Consider the following 14,672-nt stretch of genomic DNA (forward strand, 5'->3'; position numbering starts at 1 on the left):
TGTTTAAGAGCCACCAGTATTGGTCTATATTAATCCATTGTTTGATAAGCCTATGTGCCATGGGGATTCATAGGTTAGCCTTTCCCTTTTACACACCTTGGTTCATACCTCCTTTATTCTAGGAGAAAAATAGTCTTACCCTAGTCCAAGGCTATCCAAGTTCCAAGCAGCTAGGGGGTCATGCAACCCACAGGCCACATCAGCAAGGGCATCCATGTGGCCTTGGGGTCCATGTCTCAGTCTGGTGTGGATCATTGAGCGTGCAGCTTCCATCACTTGGAAGTTGCACTGTTCTTTTCAAGTGGATATTTGCAGTAGGTCAGTGGTTTTCAACCATTTTTCATTTGCGGGCCCCTAAAAATTGTGAATGGAGGTGCAGATTCCTTTGAATTTAAAGGCTGGGTATTCACGTTGTAAACCACTGCACTACATAGCTGTCCCCAGTTAGAGATTGTACTACTTTAAGTAACCAAACACTTCTTTTTTTCCTTGTGAAACATGCTCCCTCATGACCTCCACTTCATAGAAAACTTTTTAAAGGTTATTATTCCAACACTGCATTGGGTAGGGTTGCCGTTGATCCTATGTACCCATCTTTCATCAGCAGCACTCTTCCCTACTTTTCTTTGTCCATCCATTTGTTTTGTATTCGTTTTTAAAGATGGTCCTAGTTTAATGTCTTAAAATATATCTTAACTGCTTTGAGAACAGGCACTCCAAGGACCTCAGTGCTTTATAAATAATGTAGTCATTTCACAAAATGGAATGCATTTATCAGTTACGTGTGCAGCTGTAGTGTGACTGGAGATTGGGATCCCGCTGTGCTTGGAAAAATACAACCACACACTAGGAGGCAGGGGCTGCTCCAGAGTCCAGAAAATTTATGTACTAAATCCGGGAGCTCTAATTCTGGCCCGTGGGTCAGATCTGGCTTGTGATGCCATGTCACTTGGCCTGTAGGGCTCCCCATGGGTCTGGAAATTTGGCAATGGGAGACAGCGCCATCCTTGGGGGTGGGGGCGAATTGGGGTGACTGCCCTGGGCCCCATGCTTTTGGGGAGCCAGGCGGAGCAGCTGCAGGGACTCAGCGCCACTGGCAGCTTCACGTCCAGCTGCTCAGCACCCCCCCTCTCCCCCTCCGCTGCCGAATCCACCTCCAGCTTCTTCACATCTGGGACACATGTGGGCAGGGCCCTGCACAGGCTGATTTGCCCCAGGCCCCGCACCCTGCTCAAGTCATCTCTGATGGGAGAGCAGTAGCACTTTTTTGCTGCCAAATGTCCAATCCCAGCCCAAGATGGGTGAGAGGGGATGACACTGGCCCCCTGGGGGACAGAAAGAGGGTGGTATGTGGGCCAGGGAGTGGACAGTAGGGCCCAATCTGGTCCACAGATGGCCTGATCTGGCTTGCAGACAGGCTCCAGGTCACTTATCAGGCCTGTGGGGCCGAAAGATTGAGCACCACTGGACTAAATAGGTGGGACTGACAACAAGGAACAAGGTAAGGAAGGAATAGATGCACACAGAGTTGAAGTGACTTGCCTCAGTTCACACAGCAGGTCAGAGGTAGAGCTAGGAATAGGAGTTAGGTCTGCTGACTTGTAGTCCAGTGTCCCAGCCACGCTGTCTCCAAAATGCTTAGCACTAAAGAAGTTGACTAGGTGATGTTCAAGTTCTAGAGGATTTGCCTTTTAAAAACTTAGGGAAGATGAGCCTAGTGTCTGCCCACCCATGCATGGTTTCATCTTTGGGCATGGGGGAGGATGGGGCGGGGGGCTGTTGTGTGTAATCTTTTGCTTACAGGCATTAAACAGCTTGTGGATAGAAGTAAATACTTGTATTACCACAAAACAGTCCTTGTATGTAGGGTTTCAAGTTACCTCCATCCACTAACATTAATTAATTGACAATTTCATCTTACAGATATGCCAAGAGTTCAACAGCACTTGGGCTTGGGAGATGGAGAAGAAAGGATACCTGGAAATGAGCGTTGAGTGCAAACTAGGGATTCTGAAGGTATCGCACTTGCTATTTTAATGAGTAACCTTTTGTCATGAACAGGACGTAAGCTTGGCATAATTGAACACTTCTCAATCTTGTAGTTAGGTATATTAAACTTGGAACTGATGTAACAAACAGATAGGACCAGGCATAGCTTCTGGTGATTTTATCAATGGGATAAATCCCAGGAGAATATGATGTTCTCTACAGATATTCCCATACTTTGTACTGAAATTTTCTTGCAGTTGCCATTCTGCTTGGCAGAGGGTGTTTAACCACACAGTATCACTTCTCTTAATGTAAACTGGCTTACCTCAAAATGATTTTGTCTTGGGCACAAAGGTAAGAATTGGAGCTAATCTTTTGATCTTCAACTCATGAGCAGAAGCAGGAGTGAAAAAACACTGGATTACTTCAAAATATCTGAGTTTTACTGTAGATTAAAATACTGAATAAATAATATCTACTGTTCATGTAGGTCATTCATATAAAAGAAGCATCCAGCTTACACACAAAATGTGGAAGTTACAGAGTTTCAATGATCAATTTTAAAAGGGAAATAGAAGCATCTATTTGTTTATATATGTATTGCAGATTGCTTTCTTTCTTATGGTATTACAATGTAATGGAGTTCTTTCTGTGGAAGAGAGATGCCTCCGCTCTTCTCTCTCCAAAGATATCTTTACATACACCACTAAAAAGAACTAAAAACATATTTGATTTAACAGGAAAGTGTAGAATGGAGATCCCAATCTAGCTCATTCACAAAACCAGTAAGAGCAGGTTTAAGTAGAGTCCCCAAAGTGCACTACTACAAAAATAAAGGTGACTTTTATAATTTCTGTTCTATATTGATGTCTTTAAAATCTGTCTGTATTGCATTTTTTCAGTACCTCTGTGAGTGTCAGTTTGATGACAATCTAAAATTTAAGAATATTATTAATGAGGATGATGCCGACACTATGCGCATTCAGCCAATTGGTCGTGACAAAGATGGCTTAATGTATTGGTACCAGCTGGATCAAGAGCATAATGTTAGGATGTATGTAGAAGAACAAGATGACCAGGACGGTTCTACATGGAAATGCATTGTCAGGTAGGTCTTTTTTTTTTTCTGTTGCTTGCAACAAAATTTAAATGTTATTAGTGACTATGCAGTTTAGAAGTTGACTTCACTCAGTCTCCATTTATCAAATAGCAGGTTCTGGTTGATTAATTTTTGTCTTTGAGTGCTGAATAGCATGTGTATAACTATATTCATGAGGAAATTGGTTTTAGGGTAGTAGCTGGTATATAACTTATTCTTTGGTTCATGGTACCCTTCAGAAAATATATATACAGTATATGTATGAAAGGGAGAATCAGGAGAAGCAGTGGCTTGGGGAGAAAGGGCCTATTGTGTGCTAGCAACATTAAGGACTGGTGAGGCCTTTCATAGAGTATTGTGTCCATTTTTGGGCTGACACTTCAAGAAATCTGGGGCAGATTGAAGAGTCCAGTGGAGAGTGACAAAAATGATTAGAGGCCTGGGAGGCATGTCTTATATGAGGAAAGGTGGAAAGAACTAGGGTTATTTAGTCTGGAGAAGAGAATTGAGAGGCAGTGGGGGTATGGTAACAGTCTTCAAATATCTGAAGGGTGATTATAAAGAAGATGGAGTTGGATTTTTTTCTCAGGGATTGACCAGTTGAGTTTTAGTTTCCTGGAGACACAAAATCACAGTTTAGTCCAAGTAGCCAGGGGTAAACCCTTTTGGAACAGAGCTCAGACTGTGACTAGGGATAAAGTGAAACAGTGCTGCTGAGTGCAGGTGAGGAAGAGGAGCAGAGGCAGAGGGGGAAGGAAGTCCTGAGGTGGAAGGAGGCAGACAGCAGGGGGGGGCAGGCACAAGTAGGGGATATGTTGCTTGACCTCGCTACACCACCTGCTTCCTCACTGCCTGCCCCCCTGCAGCGATGGGTGTGTGTGTGGCTGGGTGAATTTAAGGCAGCCATCCAATAATTAGATTCTGTACAAGGAAAAATGAATAACGCCTATACATTTTCTATGTATAGACTCTGATTATGAGGAGTTGTGTTAAATTCAAAGTCATCTTAGATTTAAGTAAATATGGGAGATTTTATTTTTCTATATATAGGCCTGGATAAAATAATAGCATCAAGGAAAATCTTAAGAAACTTTAAAATGCAGCTTTATATAGTACAATTGTTCAACCTATTCTTTTATATGGATGTGAATCCTGGATGCTGACTTAAGGCAAATGGAAAAAGGCTGCAAGTAGACAGTAGAAAGGAAAATATTTGGTGCAGTACAAGAAAACAAAATATGGAGGAGAACGCGTAATCAGGAGCTTCTGGACATTTACAAAAGACCTGATGTCTTGGGCAAGATAAGAGCACAGAGAATCAAATGAACAGGGAATATCATGAGAACAGATGAGAGAAGGCATACGAGGTTGATTTTGGAAGCTGAGCTGGACGGTATCAAACCTCGAGGCAGACAAAGGCAACAATGGGAAGATAAAATAAAAACTGAGCTGGAAGGATAAGGGAAGATGCAGCAAGGTAGAAGGAGATTGTGGAAGATAGGAGGAGATGGAAGGCTGTAGTTAAGGCAGTTACAGGTTCTTGAGGCCTGGGAGACCAGAAAGAGAGAGAGACGTTTGTACAATGAGATAATTTCCAATGCAAAACCTTTCATTTGGAGTTTATTTAAAATATTCGATAATTGATTTTTAGATTTTTTAATTTTTTTTTGAAGCAAATGATTGCAAATACTGTCTGGATGCATCTACTCATATGCTTTACTGCAGAGCTGACTAATTAGCTCTGCAGTAAAGCGTCACCATCTATTCTAGATCACACCATCTATTTGTGTGCCCATATCACAATAAATTAATTGACTCTGCTGTAGGATAGTACTGTCTGGGACAAGTACTATCAGAGTAATTACGTGCACCAAAACATACATGTAGACAGGGACCAGGGCTGGTTGGGGCATGAGGGTGCTACAGTGAGGGGGCTGCCTGCCAACTAGCCTCAAACTGTAGCATCCTTGTGTCCCAGCCCCTCTGCAGCATGTTGAGCCAGGGTGAGGTAGCCCTGGGGTAGTAGGTTGACCCCCTGGGTCCCCTGCCAGCCTGGGACTGCTCTGTTCCGCCTCAAAGTGCTGTGATTCCAGGCGTACATGTAAACACCTCCCAGGAGAAATAAACTCCAGCACGAACTGCACTAGAGTTTATTTTTGTGTCCTAATTACACATGTAGATGCACCCCCTGTATTTTAAATTATTTTATGCTTATAGCGTATTTAAACATCTATAATTTAGCAACTGATGTTGCACAAAAAGTTGCATCTCAAAGGCACTCTCAGTGGGTTATATAACATCCCAGGGTTACCACCAAGGAGATTTTAATAATGTGAATAAAGTAAACACACAAACCAAATCAAGCAAATGCTAAACTACGTTCACCTTGAATCATGGCTGCTATGGGCTGCTTATGCTGGGGGAGTCCTGGCATCATGGGTTTCCAGCCAATTAGTGAATTTTAAAACTTGTCCATATTTCAAGGCTTTTTCTTCCTGTAAAGAAAAAAGAAAAAACAATTTCTGTCCAAAACAACTTGCTGGGTATTTACTTTGAGAGCAGAAGCATGAGATTTCAAATACTACATCACCCTCTTGGGTTCATTATGCAGATTTCAAACACATTGTCTGCTATTGCTGTCAGCTTCCCTGCTTAAATATTTAAATAAATGGTTTTACTTGCCTGAGCCATATATTGCACATAATTTTTTGCCTGAGCCATATATTGCACATAATTTTTCACCTATAAGATCTGCATCAGTATAGTAACTCATCTGAAATAGTCAAGGTTTTCTTAATGCATAATTAACTGAAGGACCTTTGCAAATCTTTTTGCAAATCCTAAGCGTTGTGATCACCCTTTTCGTTTGTAAGTAGCGTACTGCATGGCCTTCCAATGAAGGAATCTGTCCTCTGGTAATGAAGACAAAGGGCGAAAACACATACTTCATTTGGTGTTTTAGAAAACTAATACACCATTTGTTTAATACCTAGTGGATGCTTAGGTCCAGTGCAAGTTGTTGGGAAGGGTAGAAAGTTGAGGTCACTTAAAAGGGTCAGAAAGGTGATTTTAGCTTTGCTATGGATAAAACTGTGAGTTATTTCTTCATAAAATCATGGCCAGTTTGATTGGGACAGCTGTGTCACTAATCTTGTGTGTAGTTTGAACTGCATCATTCATTTATACAGGGGTGATCTTGATTTAAAAAAGAAACCATTTGTGCAAGCCAATAGGAAGGTTACCAAACAACTCATTTCTTTCCTTTCTCATTTAGAAGCCGAAATGATCTGGCTCAGACACTCGAGCTCCTGAAAGCACAAATTGATCCTGCGCTGTTGAAAAACAACAACCAGCAGGACAGTTCATCACGTGAAAGTCCAAGCCTAGAAGATGAAGACACCAAAAAGGAAGAAGAAACATCTACCCCAGGTTTTGTATCCTTATTTTTCACCAAGCTTTAGACACTGTGCTGCATCAGTGTGAATTTTCAACCTCCTGAAAAGGAAACATTCTAGAATTGAGGTTTTTTCTGCTGTCCTTCTGAGCTGTGTACAATGTTTGATCTGTGTACAAGGAATAAACATCCCGTTGTTTAACAATAGTTTTAAATGCTAACTATCTAGAATACATGAATCTATTTTATACATCTTATTGTTCAAAAGAATTTGGGAGGAGTACTCAATTTATTTGGAAAATAAATTATACATACAATCCTTCTTTTAAAATAGTTTACCTTTGTTTTTGCTGTACATTTTGAGTTATACTATTTTACAGTCTTGACATTTGTTCTTTTATATTTATTTATCTTTCTTCCATTTGTCGTGTACTGGGTTTTCACTCAACCTTTCACATTCCTAATGGACATCACATTTTTTTCTGTTGATGCAGTACTATAATTCAGGGGTTCCTAACCTTTTTATGTCCCGCCTTTGGCAAACCATGGACTGGAAGTGACTGTGGACCAGCAAACTGCGGACCAGCTGTGACCGGCATACTGCGGGCAGGCAGCCAACCCTTTTTTATACTTAGTATAAAAAAGAATTGGCTGCCAGCCTTCAGTATGCTGGTCACTTCCAGTCCGCGGTTTGCCGATCTGTGGTCACTTCTGGTCCAGCAGCCAACCCTTTGGGTTGTGGCATGGGGGTTGGGAACCCCTGCTAATTGTTTTCAACATAACACTACATCTGTTGTTTTACTTTTGCATTTATACTATAAATTATGGGTTGTTTCCCCAAACCTTCTGTAACCTATTTTGAAAATGAGAGAGATGCTCTCAAAATAATTCTAAATAGTTGGATTTGACTTGATTTAATAATGAATTAATTAAAATTGAATTAATTAATATTGACTTGAATTAATATTGACAGTAAAGACCGATTATCGCATAGCAAGTTAACTGTTCCTATCTTGTTTTTTCTTATCAGCGAAGAGCTGCTATTCCTCGTTGCTTTATTACTGCCAGTTTTTGACATGTTTGATGCAGATGTTTTTAATAGGAATCAGTGAATCTTAAGCGATCTTAAAATCTGTTTAGCTGAATCAGTTTTAAACCTTTTAGAAAATGTCCCTAGTTTAGAAAAATCTCAAGGTAACATGGCACACAAATCTATCAGGAACCCCTAACACCACTACTTGTTGCTTGACTAGCATCCGATGTATATAGCTAACAGAGCTTGCAGTGCTATGCACAGGGGCTTTGTCCATAACAGATATACTCTAGGCCAGAAGTGTCACACTCTCTAGGGGCTCCTTATAGGCTAGATCTGGGCATAGTAGGGTGAGTGGCAGCAGTGGCAGAGAACTGCCCTTGCCACTCACCCCCTGCTGCCAACACTTACCCTGTGTCCCAGGACACAGGCTCTGTGTCCTGGATTTGGCTCTGGATGCTGCCCCTGAATTCCCAGCCCCTCTAGAAGTCCCAGGAGCCAGGCAACACAGCTCCAGGGGCTGAATTCAGCCTGCAGGCTATTTGTTTGGTACCCTGGTCTGGGCATTGTTCTTAGAAACAGTGTATTCTGGGAAGTCAAAAAAGGCCTTCCAGTATTTTGTGGAATTATAGTAGAAGAACTGGTAGAATTATTTTATCTTGTCTTCACCCACGCTTGCATTAAATTAGTCCGGAATGCAACCATTTAAACTGCTCCCCTTCCTAAATTTGCTTACTTCCCTGGAATAGCGTTTAGACAACTTGCAGAACAGATGAAGTCTTTTTTCCTACTAGATGTGAAATGCTTTACAAGTGATCTAGGAAGTTGAAGTGGTTCTTAGAACGGTAGCTTTCTTCAGGAGAGACAAGGCTTAGAATTGCTGTTGCCTCCTTATATTCTGGGGAGAGAGTAGCTAAGGGACAAAAGAAGAGTGAGAGATTGAGGTCCTGGATAGTGAGGAGGGAAGAGAAGACTGAAAAAAATAGAGGAAGATGCACCAATGTAGTTGCACTCATTTTTTCCTTGGGTAACTACACTGTAATAAGTTACACCAGCGTACAGCTGTATAGTGCACTTCTGGTTCTAATACAAGTAATTCCTTAAAACATTTTAGAGTGAGATCTTTGAAAGCAGAGTTTCACACCTTCTCTCCTTAGGTTTTGAGTAATAAATGTTCTAGAAGCAATAGACTGCCATTCATTATGGCTAAAAGGTCAGCAAAAAAGAGAGGCAAATTTGGAACTTTCCTGAATTCTTTGTTAGGTTTAGATGTTTTTGCTTTTAATTCAACAACTGCAATTCCCTTATATTTTATAGATAACATTTGGCAGTCATTTTGTTAATGCCAGCATCAGAGGAGACAGACGCTTAATAATTTCTGTAGGAAAGGCTTGTTTTGATTATTAGAATATACTGTTAGCTTGATTTTTTTTTTTAACATCCTAGAATTTTTCTGGTTCTTATGTAATAATTGTTTTCTTGTGTTCACAGAAAAGGAATTAAAAATAAAAGAAGAAAAAGAGACAGTGGAGGAACAGTCAAAAGAATTAGAAAGTCTTCCTCCACCTATTACCACAGAAGATGGAAACATGATTAAAGTGGAGAAAGTAGAAGAAAAGGAAATTATAAAACTTCCGGTTATTGTAAAACTAGAGAAACCCCAAGAAAACAATGAGGAAAAGCAGATTATCAAAGAAGAAAGCGATTCCTTTAAAGAAAATGTCAAGCCTTTTAAAGCAGAAGTAAAGGAAATGAAAGTAGACCCAAGGGATTTAAGAGAAGTAAAAGGCAGCACAGATAAAATAGTTCATGAACCTGAGAGATTAGACTTTTGTGTCAATGTCAGAACTCCCCAGGAAATTGTGGAGAAATCTGTGGAGGAAAGTGAGAAACTGAAAAATGACCAGCAGGCAAAGATCCCACTGAAGAAGCGGGAGATCAAACTGACCGATGACTATGACAGCCCAATCAAGGGCCCCTTGTGTAAATGTGTTACTCCCCCAAAAGAGGTCTTGAAAGAGGAAGGGAAACCAGAAGAGGAGGCTTTTAAGCGTGTTCCTACCATTACCGCATTATGTCCTGATGGGAAATTACTAGTCAATGGAGAGGTTAGCTGTGAAAAAGCCCCAAATGTCACCCACAATAATAAGTCAGAACACTCCATCAGCATGAAGGAAGAGAGCAGCAGCTCATTAAAGGAGAAAAATGGTATAAGTGGGGAAAAAGTACCAGACTGTTTAAACTCTGTTTGCAGAATTGTGAAAATATGTGAGGTTGAAAAAACTGTGATGCCTGTGGGAAAAGAGGTAGCAACTACAGTGTCTGAGATTGCTAGTCAGAAAGTGCCTTTAAAAGTGGAATCTAGTCCTATGGAAAAGGAGTCCCTCGACATTATGACTTCTGAGATAATAGTGGAAGACGCCTCAAAAACTGTAGACTGCCCCAAGAGCCCTGAAGAGAAGCTAATTTTGAAAATTAAAAAGGACAGAAGACTTCCACTTAAGGACAGCTTAGAAAAGCTTGAAAAGTCTATGAAGACATCCACTCCTAAAGAGCCACCCAAGGTTGATGTACCAGATGATGAGGGTTTGAAAAGCAAAAGTGAGTCGGAGAAGAAACCTAATTCTCCCAGAGCTGCTGAAACACCTCCATCATCTACTTCTCCTGTTCTTTCAGGCAAGCCTGTTTCAGAACAAGAGGGCTCTGACTGTAAACGCACACTCCCTTGTGACAGCAAAGTACAGGAAAAATCAGACTGTGAAAAGCCAACAGAGGAATTGGAAGTTTCCATGTCAGAACCAGATAAACTAGATAATGCCCAAATCTCTAATGCAGAGGACACTTCAGAGACTGAAAATGAATCTACAGCACAGAAAAGCAAATTTAAATATAAACTGGTTTCTGATGAGGAAGGCTGTATTACAGATAACAAGGAGATAACCTCGGAGAGGCAGAAAGAAGGAATTAAATTAACAATCAGGATCTCTAGCAGAAAGAAAAAGCCTGATCCACCCCCAGAGGATGCCAATGCTGGTCGTACGTTAAGGAGGAGTCCAAGAATTTCTAAACCTACTCCAAAAATTGTGGAGACTCGGGATCTGAAACCTGACAAAAAACGAATTGAAGATGATGAGGAGAAAATGGCAGCAGGGCAGAAGCAGGACCGAAAAGAGGATGTGAAAAAACAGGAGAAGGAGCCTAATGCTAAAGTCAGCAAGGTAACATGATCATAGGATGTAGGAGGAGATAGTTTAACTGTAAGGAGAAACCACATTTGCATAGGAATGGTGAGAAGTATGCTGTTACAGTGAACTTGTGCATGTGACGGACTCGTAATTTGGCTAGTACAGGTACTGATTTGAGAACAGCTCCAGGGAGAGTGCTAGTTATTAGCATCATCATTTATACATTTCCAGATTCCTACATGAACCCTACCTTTAGAGTAACTACTGCAAATTAACAGGGATATCTTCTTCTGGAAAATAAGATACTCAGATGTTCAGGTTGTATTGAAGTGATGTTGTAGCTGTGGTGGTCCAGGGAATCTGCAAGGAGCAAGGATTTTTGTGGGTGATATTTTTTATTGACCAAATGCATCCCAACTGTGCAGTGTGTCCAATAAAACATATCGCCTACAAAATTCTTAGGTTCTTCAGGGTATTTTAAAACCTATAGGTTAGATGTCAGATTAATAAGCTTATGAATATTTATTGTATTGCATATATGGATGCTTGATTGGTGAGTTTGATAACAATGATGAACAGATGGGGACTGAAAAAATTAAAAAGAGTATAGTATTAGCGCTCTGCAGAATTGAACTTGAGTTTTGTTTTTCAGAGTAACTCTTTCAGTGGGGTTATGAAAGAAATTCGTAATTATCAGTTTTTCCTCAGATTGGATCTGGGTTTCATTTTGGGCAGGGGGAAATATACTTTCTCTGAAACGCTTCTGCCTTGCAATCAAAGCTTTCAAAGTTTGAAGGGTAGAAATAATTGTAAGCCTAAAGGAAGACTATACAAAACATGTGCATGCAGCTTGCTTCTAGCTCTGTGTAATTTTAACTCCTTTTATTTCTTTTGAGCCACATACCTTCCTGAAATGATGCATTAAAAAGGAAAGAGGCGGGGTTTTTTTAAGAACAAGTGCACATAATTGATGTGACAGTATCGACTTGAAATCCAGTTAATTACAAAAGATGAATGAATTGTTGTTTCAGGTGCCACACTTCTGAGTCTGCCTACTGACTTCTGTAGTTCTACAAACCCTGTTTCCTATTTTAAAAAGTTTCCTCCCCTGTCATACATGAATTTTTCTCACAGCCTGAATGCAAAGGTGACTTCAAAGTGTGTAAATGCTATAGAGGAAGGACTGTCAAATACTTAAAATAAACTACAAAAGTAGTGAGATTTCTCTCCTTTTAGTCCTAATATTCCTAGATGCTACAAGTGAAGTAAGATGTTCACATGTAAACAAGCGAGTGTTAAAATGAAGTCTTTTTGAAAGACTTAGTGATCTAAATATACTTAGTGTTCTAGTTAGATGTAAAAATTAATTCACTCTTAGGAGAAGTTTGAGTTTGGAGCTCTAGTATAAAAACACGCATGCCCATAGATAGCTCTTTTAGCTGGTTCGATAAAAATCATGGTGTTCTTAAAAAGAAAAAAAAACATTATTGCCTCTTTAAATATAAGCTCAATACATTTCCATTTTAAAAAATAAATGTCTTTAAACTTAAATTTGAAGTTTTGACCACTCATTTTAATGAATTTTAAAAAATATTCAGGGATGTATCTAGTAGCCGTGTTGGTCTGAGACAAAAAGAAATGCAAAACCCTAGAACTCTTGATTCAGAAATGATCCCTTTTATTACACCAACTAAGAAACTTCGAAAAAAAATTAAAAAGAGGATTTTTTTGGTGATTCCTTAGCTGGTCTAATAAAAGATATAATTTTGGAACCGAGAGTTCTAGAGTTTTGCAAAAAATATTCAAGTATTTTGTGCTTGCAGCTGAAGTTTTAAAGAAAGTAAAATCACTGAATTGATGGGAATTATTGACTAAGCACCTGGAGTAAGAATTTATTGAATTGCTAACTGGGCCTTTTAGTCTGCGTCTCTGTAGGAATGTTTGGTTTGTTTCAGTTTATTTACCTACTTTAGTTTTAGTAGTTCATTTGGAGTTGAAAAAGCAGAAACATTTGTTTTTCTTTCCAATCCACAAATAAACAAGAGGGTAACATCTTCCAGTCCTAAAATCTTGAAGGATTGCCTGACCAGAAACAATCAGTTCAATCAATTACCTACAGGTAATACTTCCTTTAATAAATCAGTTTTAAATGCACAACACATTGGGCATGTCACCGCATGCAGGGGTGTGCGCTTGCAGTAGGGAAAAAAAGTAGTGGTACAAATTTATGTCACATTTTGGTGCTGCGCACAGCCGCGGATGTGTGCTTTGGTGCGGGGCAAAATGCCCTGTTTTGGGGAAACTGCTTTTTCCCTGCTCCTACTGGCTCCTGGAATGCTAAAGAAGCCAGGGGGAACTAAAGGAGGGGAGATGCTCTGGCTAGAGGTGCACTGATACATTGGTCTGATGTTGGATTGGCACCAATATAAAGGAAGTTGACTGTATTAGAAATCAGCTTTTTTTGCCTGATGTGGCTGGTAATTTGGCCAATAAATGCCCTGTGCATGCACGGAGCCACAGCACAACATGTAGGTGGTGAGGAGCACAGCCCAGCAGCTTGGAGAGCTGCATCCAGCTGGTAAGTCTGTTGTGGTGGGAGGGGGAAGGAAGGGGCATGGGGAAGGTTGATCAAGGCTCCCACAGTGAGGGATGGAGTGGAGTTGAGGCTTGGGCAGGAGCTATCCAGTCGGGGCAGGACAGGAGCTACCCAGCTGCTGCGGGGCAGGGTGTGGGACAGTCGCAGCTCATCTGTGGGGGTGGCTTCTGTCGCTGTATGCGCTCCGGGAGGGCACTGGGGACATGTGCCCCTTGATCTGTGCAGGGCAAGGGCAGGCTGCCGCTGCGGGCTGGGGCCAGGGCTGCACTGGGCTCTATCTGGGGGGGTGGTTGGGCCAGGCTGCGCTTGGAGCAGGGCAGGCGGCTGTGCTGGGAGAAGGGCTTGGGGGGGCTATGACGAATTTTGGGGTGGCTACAGCCCCCTCCATAGTTCTTCTCCCAGTGTCACCCCCACCCACCCTGAGCACAGCCTGGTCCAGCCCTATTTCAGAAAGAGCTCAGTGCAGCCCTGGCCCCAGCCCACAGCCACAGCCCTCCCTGCCCCACACGTAGATCTGGGGGCTCCCCCCCATGCCCTCCCCAGTTGCATACAGTGGCATAAGCTGCCCCCCCTCCCCCAGACAAGACGTGCCTCCATCCCGCGCCCCACCCCACCACAGCTGGGCAGTGCCTGCCCCAGCCCCACTCCCTCCCTCACTGTAGGGACCTTGATTTGCCCCTCCTTCTCTTCCCTTCTCCTACCCCTTCCACCCCAGCAGACTTACCAGCCGGATGATGCTCTTCAAGGTACTGGGCTGTGTTTGAGAAATCAGATTGGTATTGGCCAATATGCTTCCTTAAAAATCAACTATTGTATCAGCCCCAAAAATCTCTATCAGTGCACCCCTAGGTCTGGCCAGCAGCTAAGTGTTTCCTGGGAGGACTAAGCCTCCATGTCTGCTAGCTCACACTCTGGTGGTGTGTGCCATGCCTCTTTTTTGCAGCATTTTTTTTTTTTTTGCTACAGAGAATTCCCAGTAGCAAATTTTGCCCCCACACTGCAAATTTGTGGTGCAGGGCATGTTTTAACATGCCAGGCGTGCAGTTTCTGGGTCCGCAAAGAGGTTTGCAGTGTCAGAAACTGCATGTGCCTGCACATCTGCATCCAGCCATTCTGTTCAATTTGTTTTTCTTTATGTACATTTAATATAGTTTTAGATATTAAAAGCATTTTTGAAATGCTGCTTTGTGAATTTTTAATTGAATTCCAGTTTCTGTTGAAATGCATCTTGATACAAAGCACAAGTAAAATAATAAATCATCTAGTAAATAAGAAACATGTCTCACCATTTGCTAAAATAATACAAAATATAAAAATCAACGAACAGAATAAACATGTGTAAAACTGTATGGTTACCTAGCTAATTATATGTACTT

General features: G+C 41.3%; 1 protein-coding gene across 2 annotated transcripts in view; it reads left to right on the plus strand.

Moving 5' to 3' along the window:
- RSF1 (remodeling and spacing factor 1) overlaps positions 1 to 14,672 on the plus strand; it is a 114,917-nt gene that overhangs the window by 56,030 nt on the left and 44,215 nt on the right. For both annotated transcript variants that reach the window (XM_090030711.1, XM_090030710.1), the window contains exons 3-6: positions 1,924 to 2,016; positions 2,892 to 3,097; positions 6,363 to 6,517; positions 9,007 to 10,733. In XM_090030711.1, the coding sequence (XP_089886837.1) occupies positions 1,924 to 2,016; positions 2,892 to 3,097; positions 6,363 to 6,517; positions 9,007 to 10,733 (2,181 nt within the window). The remainder of the gene's footprint in view (positions 1 to 1,923; positions 2,017 to 2,891; positions 3,098 to 6,362; positions 6,518 to 9,006; positions 10,734 to 14,672) is intronic.

Source organism: Crocodylus siamensis, chromosome 1 (genome assembly GCF_052110815.1).
Source record: "Crocodylus siamensis isolate JL-2025a chromosome 1, ASM5211081v1, whole genome shotgun sequence".
Lineage (NCBI taxonomy): Eukaryota > Metazoa > Chordata > Crocodylia > Crocodylidae > Crocodylus > Crocodylus siamensis.